We start from the raw sequence: 10737 nt of genomic DNA, 5'->3' as shown, positions 1-10737 counted from the left end.
CGACCCTGGAGTGACTGGATGGATGGACGACCCTGGAATGACTGGATGGACGACCCTGACGTGACTGGATGGAAAGAAGACCCTAGAGTGACTGGATGGTTGGACGACCCTGGTGCGACTGAATGGACGACTTGGTGTGACTGGATGGATTGACGACCCTGGTGCGACTGAATGGATGACCCTGGCGTGACTGGATGGAAAGAAGACCCTGGAGTGACTGGATGGACGGCTATGGCGTGACTGCATGGATGGACGACCCTGGCGTGACTGGATGGAAAGAAGACCCTGGAGTGACTGGGTGGACAACCATGGCGTGACTGGATGGATGGACGACCCTGGCATGACTGGATGGACGACCCTGGCGTGACTGAATGCATAGACGACCGGGGTAACTGGATGGAAAGGAGACCCTGGCATGACTGGGTTGACGACCCTGGCGTGACTGGATGTTCGTCCCTGATGTGGCTGGATGGATAGACGACCCTAGCATGACTGGATGCATAGATGACCCTGGCATGACTGGATGGATGGAAGACCCTGGTTGGACTGAATGGACGACCCTGGCGTGACTGGATGGAAAGAAGACCCTGGAGTGACTGGATGGACGACTATGGCGTGACTGGATGGATGGACGACCCTGGCATGACTGGATGGAAAGAACACCCTGGAGTGACTGGATGGATGGACGACACTGGTGCGACTGGATGGACGACCCTGGCGTGACTGGATGGATGGACGACCCTGGTGCGACTGAATGGATGACCCTGGCTTGACTGGATGGAAAGAAGACCCTGGAGTGACTGGACGGACGGCTATAGCGTGACTGCATGGATGGACGACCCTGGCGTGACTGGATGGAAAGAAGACCCTGGAGTGACTGGGTGGACAACTATGGCGTGACTGGATGGATGGACGACCCTGACGTGACTGGATGGAAAGAACACCCTGGAGTGACTGGATGGATGGACGACCCTGGCGTGACTGGATGGAAAGAACACCCTGGAGTGACTGGATGGATGGACGACCCTGGAATGACTGGATGGACGACCCTGACGTGACTGGATGGAAAGAAGACCCTAGAGTGACTGGATGGTTGGACGACCCTGGTGCGACTGAATGGACGACCCTGGCGTGACTTGATGGACGACCCTGGCGTGACTGGATGGAAAGAAGACCCTGGAGTGACTGGATGGATAGACAACCCTGACATGACTGGATCGATGGACGACCCTGGAGTGACTGGATGGATGGACGACCCTGACGTGACTGGATGGAAAGAAGACCCTGGAGTGACTGGATGGATGGATGACCCTGACATGACTGGATGGAAAGAAGACCCTGGAGTGACTGGACGGACGGCTATAGCGTGACTGCATGGATGGACGACCCTGGCGTGACTGGATGGAAAGAAGACCCTGGAGTGACTGGGTGGACAACTATGGCGTGACTGGATGGATGGACGACCCTGACGTGACTGGATGGAAAGAACACCCTGGAGTGACTGGATGGATGGACGACCCTGGCGTGACTGGATGGAAAGAACACCCTGGAGTGACTGGATGGATGGACGACCCTGGAATGACTGGATGGACGACCCTGACGTGACTGGATGGAAAGAAGACCCTAGAGTGACTGGATGGTTGGACGACCCTGGTGCGACTGAATGGACGACCCTGGCGTGACTGGATGGACGACCCTGGCGTGACTGGATGGAAAGAAGACCCTGGAGTGACTGGATGGATAGACAACCCTGACATGACTGGATCGATGGACGACTCTGGAGTGACTGGATGGATGGACGACCCTGACGTGACTGGATGGAAAGAAGACCCTGGAGTGACTGGATGGATGGATGACCCTGACATGACTGGATGGAAAGAAGACCCTGGAGTGACTGGATGGACGACTATGGCGTGACTGGATGGATGGACGACCCTGACATGACTGGATGGATTGACGACCCTGGTGTGACTGGCTGGATAGACAACCCTGGCGTGACTGGATGGATGGACGACCCTGATGTGACTGGATGAATGGACGACCCTGGAGTGACTGGATGGGTGGACGACCCTGATGTGAGTGGATGGACGACCCTGACGTGACTGGATGGAAAGAACACCCTTGTGTGACTGGATGGATGGACGACCCAGGCGTGACTGGATGGTTGGACGACCCTTGCGTGACTGGATGGTTGGACGACTCTGGCATGACTGGATGCAAAGAAGACCCTACTGGATGGAAAGAAGACCCCGACATGACTGGATGTTGATGAAAGACCCTGGTGTAACTGGATGGAAGGAAGACCCTGACATGACTGGATGGAAAGAAGACCCTACTGGATGGAAAGAAGACCCCAACATGACTGGATGGAAAGAAGACCCTGGTGTGACAGGATGGATGGAAGACCCTGAGTTGATGGAAAGAAGACCCTGGTGTGACTGGATGGATGGAAAGAAGACCCTGGTGTGACTGGATGGATGGAAAGGAGACCCCGACGTGACTGGATGGAAAGAAGACCCTGGTGTGATTGGACGGAAAGAAGACCCTACTGGATGCATTGAAGACCCCGACGTGACAAGATGGAAAGAATACCCTGACATGACTGGATGGAAAGAAGACCCTGGTGTGACTGGATGGAAAGAAGACCCTGGCATGACTGGATGGATGGACGACCCTGGCATGACTGGATGGATGGAAGACCCTGGTTGGACTGAATGGATTGACGACGCTGGTTTTGACTGGATGGACAGCCCTGGCATGACTGGATGGATGGATGACCCTGGCATGACTGGATGGATGGACGACCCTGGTGTGACTGGCTGGACGGACGACCCGGGTGTGACTGGATGGATGGACGACCCTGACGTGATTGGATGGAAAGAACACCCTGGTGCGACTGAATGGACGACCCTGGCGTGACTGGATGGATGGACGACCCTGGCGTGACTGGATGGATGGACAACCCTGACGTGACTGGATGGATAGGCGACCCTGGCGTGACTGGATGGATGGATGACCCTGGTGTGACTGGATGGACCACCAACCCTGGTGTGACTGGATGGACAGATGACCCTGGTGTGACTGGATGGATGGACGACCCTGGTGACTGGATGGTTGGACGACCCTGGCGTGACCTGGATGGAAAGAAGACCCCGATGTGACTGGATGGAAAGAAGACTCGACGTGACTGGATGGATGGACGACCCTGGCCGGACTGGATAGATTGACGACCCTGGATGGATGACCCTGGCATGACTGGATGGATGGTCGACCCTGGTGTGACTGGATGGACGGACGACCCTGGTGTGACTGGATGGACGGACGACCCTGGTGTGACTGGATGGACGACCCTGGTGACTGGATGGAAAAACCTGGCGTGACTGGATGGAAAGAAGACCCCGTCATGACTTGAAGGAAAGAAGACCATACTGGATGGATGGAAGATCCTGGTGTGACTGGATGGATGGTAGACCCCCGACATGACTGGATGCAAAGAAGACCCTGGTGTGATTGGACGTAACAAGATGGAGAAAAGGCCCAGGTGTGACTTGATGGAAAGAAGACCCCGACGTGACTGGATGGAAAGAAGACCCAACCGTGACTGGACGGAAAGAAGACCCTACTGGATGGATTGAAGACCCCGACATGACAAGATGGAAAGAAGACCCTACTGGATGGAAAGAAGACCCTGACATGACTGGATGGATGGAAGACCCTGGTGTGACTGGATGGATGGAAGACCCTGAGTTGATGGAAAGAAGACCCTGGTGTGACTGGATGGATAGAAAGAAGACCCCGATGTGACTGGACGGAAAGAAGACCCCAACATGACTGGATGCAAAGAAGACCCTGGCGTGACTGAATGGATGGAAGACCCTGGTGTGAATGGATGGAAAGAAGACCCTGGTGTGATTGGATGGAAAGAAGACCCTGGTGTGACTGGATTGGAAAGAAGACCCTGGCGTGACTGAATGGATGGAAGACCCCGGCGTGACTGGATGGAAAGAAGACCCTGGCGTGACTGAATGGATGGAAGACCCTGGAGTGACTGAATGGATGGAAGACCCTGGCATGACTGAATGGATGGAAGACCCTGGCATGACTGAATGGATGGAAGACCCTGGCTTGACTGGATGGATGGAAGACCCCGACATGACTGGATGGAAAGAAGACCCTGGCTTGACTGAATGGATGGAAGACCCTTGCGTGAATGGATGGAAAGAAGACCCTGGTGTGAATGGATGGAAAGAAGACCCTGGTATGATTGGATGGAAAGAAGACCCTGGTGTGACTGGATTGAAAGAAGACCCTGGTGTGACTGATTGGAAAGAAGACCCTGGCGTGACTGAATGGATGGAAGACCCCGGCGTGACTGGATGGAAAGAAGTTGGAGTGATTGAATGGATGGAAGACCCTGGCGTGACTGAATGGATGGAAGACCCTGGCGTGACTGCATTGAAAGAAGACCCTGGTGTGACTGATTGGAAAGAAGACCCTGGCGTGACTGAATGGATGGAAGACCCCGGCGGGACTGGATGGAAAGAAGACCCTGGAGTGACTGAATGGATGGAAGACCCTGGTGTGACTGAATGGATGGAAGACCCTGGCGTGACTGGATGGATGGAAGACCCCGACATGACTGGATGGAAAGAAGACCCTGGCTTGACTGAATGGATGGAAGACCCTTGCGTGACTGAATGGATGGAAGACCCTGGTGTGAATGGATGAAAAGAAGACCCTGGTATGATTGGATGGAAAGAAGACCCTGGTGTGACTGGATTGAAAGAAGACCCTGGTGTGACTGATTGGAAAGAAGACCCTGGCGTGACTGAATGGATGAAAGACCCCGGCGTGACTGGATGGAAAGAAGACGCAGAAGTGACTGGATGGAAAGAAAACCATACTGGATGGATGGAAGACCCTGGCGCAACGTGATGGTTGACCCCGACGTGACTGGACGGATGGATTGAAGACCCCGAGATGACAAGATGGAAAGAAGACCCCGACGTGACTGGACGGAAAGAATCGACGTGGCCGGATTGCAAGAAGACCCCGGCGTGACCAGATGGCAAGAAGACCCCGACATGACTGGATGGAAAGAAGACCCTACTGGATGGATGGAAGACCCTGGTGTGACTGGATGGATGGAAGACCCTGGTGTGACTGGATGGATGGAAGACCCTGCTGGACCTACCTTCCCGGGAGAAGCATGAGATGTTGGACCTTCCTGGGAGCACCGTGAGACTATGGACCTTCCATGGGGAGTGAGATGGTGGACCATCTTGCGCTGCTGTGGAAGGTCCAGATTCTCACAGCGCCCTGGGAAGGTCCATCTCAAGCTGTTCCAAGGAAGGTCCATAAGATGGATGACCTGGAGCAGCAGTATGGTGGACCTACCCTAATGCAGAGTGGACCTGGGGCAGCGTGAGATGTTGGACCTTCCCTGGATCAGCGTGAGATGGTGGACCTTCCCCGGATCAGGGTGAAATGGTGGACCTTCCCTGGATCAGCGCGAGATGGTGGACCTTCCCCGGAGAGGCGTGAGTTGGTGGACCTGGATCAGCGCGAGATGGTGGACCTTCCCTGGATCAGCGTGGGATGGTGGACCTTCCCTGGATCAGTGTAAGATGGTGGACCTGGATTGGCGTGAGATGGTGGTCCTTCCCTGGTTCAGAGCAAGATGGTGGACCTCCCCTGGAGAGGCGTGAGATGGTGGACCTTACCTGGATTAGCGTGAGATGGTGGATCTTCCCTGGATCAGCGTAAGATGGTGGACCTGGATTAGCGTGAGATGGTGGACTGCAGGGCGAGATGGTGGACCTTCCCTGGATCGGCGTGAGATGGTGGACCTTTCCCGGAGAGGCTTGAGACCTGGTGGACCTTCCCCTGAGAGGCTTGTCACCTGGTGGACCTTCCCCGGATCAGCTCGAGATGGTGGACCTTCCCCGGAGAGGTGTGTGTTGGTGGACCTTCCCCAGACAGCCCGAGATGGTGGACCTTCCCCGGATCAGCGCAAGATGGAGGACCTTCCCCAGATCAGCGCGAGATGGTGAACCTTCCCCGGAGAGGTGTGTGATGGTGGACCTTCCCCGGATACCCGGGATGGTGGACCTTCCCCGGATAGCCCGAGATGGTGGACCTTCCCCGGATCAGCGCGAGATGGACCTTCCCCGGATCAGCGCGAGATGGACCTTCCCCGGATCAGCGCGAGATGGTGGACTTTCCCCGGAGAGGCGTGAGTTGGTGGACCTGGATCAGCGATGGTTGACCTTCCCCGGAGAGGCGTGAGATGGTGGACTTTGCCTGGATCAGCGTGGGATGGTGGACCTTCCCTGGATCAGTGTAAGATGGTGGACCTGGATTGGCATGAGATGGTGGTCCTTCCCTGGTTCAGAGCGAGATGATGGACCTCCCCTGGATCAGCGTGAGATGGTGGACCTGGATCAGCGTGAGATGGTGGACCTTACCTGGATTAGCGTGAGATGGTGGACTGCAGGGCGAGATGGACCTTCCCTGGATCAGCGTGAGATGGACTTCCCTGGAGAGGCTTGAGACCTGGTGGACCTTCCCCTGAGAGGCTTGAGACCTGGTGGACCTTCCCCGGAGAGGCTTGTCACCTGGTGGACCTTCCCCGGATCAGCGCGAGATGGTGGACCTTCCCCGGATCAGCGCGAGATGGTGGACCTTCCCCGGATCAGCGCGAGATGGTGGACCTTCCCCAGTAAGGCGTGAGATGGTGTACCTTCCCTGGATCAGTGCGAGATGTGGACCTTGATCAGCGTGAGAAGATGGACCTAGCTCAGCGTGCGATGGTGGACTTTCCCTGGATCAGTGTAAGATGGTGGACCTTCCCTGGTGAGGCGTGAGATGGACCTTCCCTGGATCAGAGCGAGATGATGGACCTCCCCTGGATCAGCGTGAGATGATGGACCTCCCCTGGATCAGCGTGAGATGATGGACCTCCCCTGGATCAGCGTGAGATGGTGGACTTTCCTGGATCAGCGTGAGATGGTGGACCTTCCCCGGAGAGGCTTGAGATGGTGGACCTTCCCTGGAGAGGCTTGAGATGTGGACCTTCCCCGGAGAGGCGTGAGACCTGGTGGACCTTGGTCGGTGTGAGATGCTGGACCTGGACCTTCCCGGGAGCTGCGTGAGATGCTGGACCTTTCCCCTGAGCAACAAGAGATGGTGGCCCTTTCCCCTGAGCAACAAGAGATGGTGGACCTTCCCCGGCGGAGCTTAAGATGGTGGAGCTTCCCTGGATCAGTGTGAGATGGTGGACCTTCCTGGGAGCAGCGTGAGATGGTGGACCTTCCTGGGAGCAGCGTGAGATGGTGGACCTTCCCGGGAGCAGCGTGAGATGGTGGACTTTCCTGGATCAGCGTGAGATGGTGGACCTTCCCCGGAGAGGCTTGAGATGGTGGACCTTCCCTGGAGAGGCTTGAGATGTGGACCTTCCCCGGAGAGGCGTGAGACCTGGTGGACCTTGGTCGGTGTGAGATGCTGGACCTGGACCTGGACCTGGACCTTCCCAGGAGCTGCGTGAGATGCTGGACCTTTCCCCTGAGCAACAAGAGATGGTGGACCTTCCCCGGCGGAGCTTAAGATGGTGGAGCTTCCCTGGATCAGTGTGAGATGGTGGACCTTCCTGGGAGCAGCGTGAGATGGTGGACCTTCCTGGGAGCAGCGTGAGATGGTGGACCTTCCTGGGAGCAGCGTGAGATGGTGGACCTTCCTGGGAGCAGCGTGAGATGGTGGACCTTCCTGAGAGCAGCGTGAGATGGACCTTCCCTGGATCAGAGCGAGATGATGGACCTGGATCAGCGTGAGATGGTGGACCTGGATTAGCATGAGATGGTGGTCCTTCCCTGGTTCAGAGCGAGATGATGGACCTCCCCTGGATCAGCGTGAGATGGTGGACCTGGATCAGCGTGAGATGGTGGACCTTACCTGGATTAGCGTGAGATGGTGGACTGCAGGGCGAGATGGACCTTCCCTGGATCAGCGTGAGATGGACTTCCCTGGAGAGGCTTGAGACCTGGTGGACCTTCCCCTGAGAGGCTTGAGACCTGGTGGACCTTCCCCGGAGAGGCTTGTCACCTGGTGGACCTTCCCCGGATCAGCGCGAGATGGTGGACCTTCCCCGGATCAGCGCGAGATGGTGGACCTTCCCCGGATCAGCGCGAGATGGTGGACCTTCCCCAGTAAGGCGTGAGATGGTGTACCTTCCCTGGATCAGTGCGAGATGTGGACCTTGATCAGCGTGAGAAGATGGACCTAGCTCAGCGTGCGATGGTGGACTTTCCCTGGATCAGTGTAAGATGGTGGACCTTCCCTGGTGAGGCGTGAGATGGACCTTCCCTGGATCAGAGCGAGATGATGGACCTCCCCTGGATCAGCGTGAGATGATGGACCTCCCCTGGATCAGCGTGAGATGATGGACCTCCCCTGGATCAGCGTGAGATGGTGGACTTTCCTGGATCAGCGTGAGATGGTGGACCTTCCCCGGAGAGGCTTGAGATGGTGGACCTTCCCTGGAGAGGCTTGAGATGTGGACCTTCCCCGGAGAGGCGTGAGACCTGGTGGACCTTGGTCGGTGTGAGATGCTGGACCTGGACCTTCCCGGGAGCTGCGTGAGATGCTGGACCTTTCCCCTGAGCAACAAGAGATGGTGGCCCTTTCCCCTGAGCAACAAGAGATGGTGGACCTTCCCCGGCGGAGCTTAAGATGGTGGAGCTTCCCTGGATCAGTGTGAGATGGTGGACCTTCCTGGGAGCAGCGTGAGATGGTGGACCTTCCTGGGAGCAGCGTGAGATGGTGGACCTTCCCGGGAGCAGCGTGAGATGGTGGACTTTCCTGGATCAGCGTGAGATGGTGGACCTTCCCCGGAGAGGCTTGAGATGGTGGACCTTCCCTGGAGAGGCTTGAGATGTGGACCTTCCCCGGAGAGGCGTGAGACCTGGTGGACCTTGGTCGGTGTGAGATGCTGGACCTGGACCTGGACCTGGACCTTCCCAGGAGCTGCGTGAGATGCTGGACCTTTCCCCTGAGCAACAAGAGATGGTGGACCTTCCCCGGCGGAGCTTAAGATGGTGGAGCTTCCCTGGATCAGTGTGAGATGGTGGACCTTCCTGGGAGCAGCGTGAGATGGTGGACCTTCCTGGGAGCAGCGTGAGATGGTGGACCTTCCTGGGAGCAGCGTGAGATGGTGGACCTTCCTGGGAGCAGCGTGAGATGGTGGACCTTCCTGAGAGCAGCGTGAGATGGACCTTCCCTGGATCAGAGCGAGATGATGGACCTGGATCAGCGTGAGATGGTGGACCTGGATTAGCATGAGATGATGGACCTCCCCTGGATCAGCGTGAGATGATGGACCTCCCCTGGATCAGCGTGAGATGGTGGACTTTCCTGGATCAGCGTGAGATGGTGGACCTGGATTAGCATGAGATGGGCGACCTTCCCCGGAGGCTTGAAATGGTGGACCTTCCCCGGAGAGGCTTGAGATCATGGACCTTCCTTGGAGAGGCTTGAGATGTGGACCTTCCCCGGAGAGGCGTGAGACCTGGTGGACCTTGGTCGGTGTGAGATTGTGGACCTGGATCAGAGTGAGATGCTGGACCTGGACCTGGACCTTCCCGGGAGCTGCGTGAGATGGTGGACCTTTCCCCTGAGCAACAAGAGATGGTGGCCCTTTCCCCTGAGCAACAAGAGATGGTGGACCTTCCCCGGCGGAGCTTAAGATGGTGGAGCTTCCCTGGATCAGCGTGAGATGGTGGACCTTCCCGGGAGCAGCGTGAGATGGTGGACCTTCCTGGGAGCAGCGTGAGATGGTGGACCTTCCTGGGAGCAGCGTGAGATGGTGGACCTTCCTGGGAGCAGCGTGAGATGGTGGACCTTCCCGGGAGCAGCGTGAGATGGTGGACCTTCCTGGGAGCAGCGTGAGATGGTGGACCTTCCTGGGAGCAGCGTGAGATGGTGGACCTTCCCGGGAGCAGCGTGAGATGGTGGATCCTGGGAGCAGCAAGAGATGGTGGAGCTTCCCTTGAGCAGAGTGAGATGGTGGACCTGGAGCAGCGTGAGATGGTGGACCTGGAGCAGTGTGAGATGGACCTCCCCGAAGTAGCGGAGATGGTGGACCTGGATCGGCCTGAGATGGTGGACCTTCCCTGGAGCTGAAGTGTGAGATGGTGGAAGTGGAGCAGAGCAAGACAGTGGACCTGAAACGGCATGTGATGTGGACCTTCCCAGAAGCGCATCCACCATAAAGATGGTGGATACAAGGCATCATGAGCTCGACCGTTGGTCTTCGTACAGCATGTACTCAGACTGGCACCTGTGGGAGCCTTGATATTTTAACAATCCAAGTATACACTGAGATGATATCGCAGCATGAGGTGTAGACCTTTTACGGAGATGGTGACCCACAAGCTTACTTACTTACTTACTTTGGAGATTTAACGTGCGCTTTCCGACTGATGCGTATTTCGCACACGGATGAGTTGAGGGTTTAAGGCATCGGGGACAAGCACCAGATGCAAATAGCAAGACCAATGCTGCATATAGCAAGACCAATGCTGCATGATCTAGGTGGGGATATGAAGCTGCACAAGATGTAATCCTTCCCATGTAGTTGATGTGTCATGTCAAATGGACTCTCCCTTGAATCAGTGTTAGATGGTTGGGGAAAGAAGACTTTACTCATTGTCATAAATTGTCCAATTATGTACATTTTTTTTA

The 10737-nt window shown here is 56.4% G+C and overlaps 2 protein-coding genes across 6 annotated transcripts; one reads left to right on the top strand and one right to left on the bottom strand.

Annotated features, from left to right (window-relative positions):
• The first annotated feature begins 3975 nt into the window (after positions 1-3975).
• LOC125384335 (LWamide neuropeptides-like) lies at positions 3976-4728 on the top strand. The gene has a single exon (XM_048403339.1). It carries the CDS (start codon positions 3976-3978, stop codon positions 4726-4728), a length of 753 nt encoding a protein of 250 aa, XP_048259296.1.
• A 638-nt stretch (positions 4729-5366) lies between these two features.
• Positions 5367-10562, bottom strand: LOC125384452 (mucin-12-like). 5 transcript variants are annotated; one of them, XR_007223265.1, is made up of 5 exons: positions 9661-10562; positions 8619-8677; positions 7557-7839; positions 7165-7397; positions 6938-7017 (listed from the first exon to the last, which is right to left on the bottom strand). XR_007223265.1 is itself a non-coding variant. In XM_048403729.1 (4 exons), the coding sequence occupies exons 1-4, from the start codon at positions 10286-10288 to the stop codon at positions 6420-6422; spliced, it is 1176 nt and encodes a 391-aa protein (XP_048259686.1). In that variant the 5' UTR covers positions 10289-10562; the 3' UTR covers positions 5367-6419. The 5 variants fall into 5 exon arrangements, 3 of the variants coding, with proteins under 3 accessions (XP_048259686.1, XP_048259685.1, XP_048259684.1); XM_048403729.1 differs by lacking the exon at positions 6938-7017 and adding an exon at positions 5367-6438 and having other exon boundaries at positions 7370-7839; XR_007223264.1 differs by having other exon boundaries at positions 7165-7839.
• Between the last annotated feature and the right edge of the window lie 175 nt (positions 10563-10737).

This window comes from Haliotis rufescens, unplaced genomic scaffold (assembly GCF_023055435.1).
Source record: "Haliotis rufescens isolate VD_foot unplaced genomic scaffold, xgHalRufe1.0.p SCAF_3, whole genome shotgun sequence".
Classification (NCBI taxonomy): Eukaryota; Metazoa; Mollusca; class Gastropoda; order Lepetellida; family Haliotidae; genus Haliotis; species Haliotis rufescens.
The sequence above is the reverse complement of the archived record's forward strand: the minus strand, read 5'-3'. Positions and strand labels throughout refer to the sequence as shown.

Coding starts and splice junctions, on each gene's coding strand:
- LOC125384452 (XM_048403727.1), bottom strand. CDS start 10,288: ATGATGCCTTGTATCCACCATCTTTATGGTGGATGCGCTTCTGGGAAG. Junction 8,678..9,660: donor TCTTGTTGCTCAGGGGAAAG/GTCCACCATCTC, acceptor CTCAGGGGAAAG/GGCCACCATCTCTTGTTGCT. Junction 7,840..8,618: donor CTCACGCAGCTCCCGGGAAG/GTCCAGGTCCAG, acceptor ATGCTAATCCAG/GTCCACCATCTCACGCTGAT.
- LOC125384335 (XM_048403339.1), top strand. CDS start 3,976: ATGGAAGACCCCGGCGTGACTGGATGGAAAGAAGACCCTGGCGTGACT.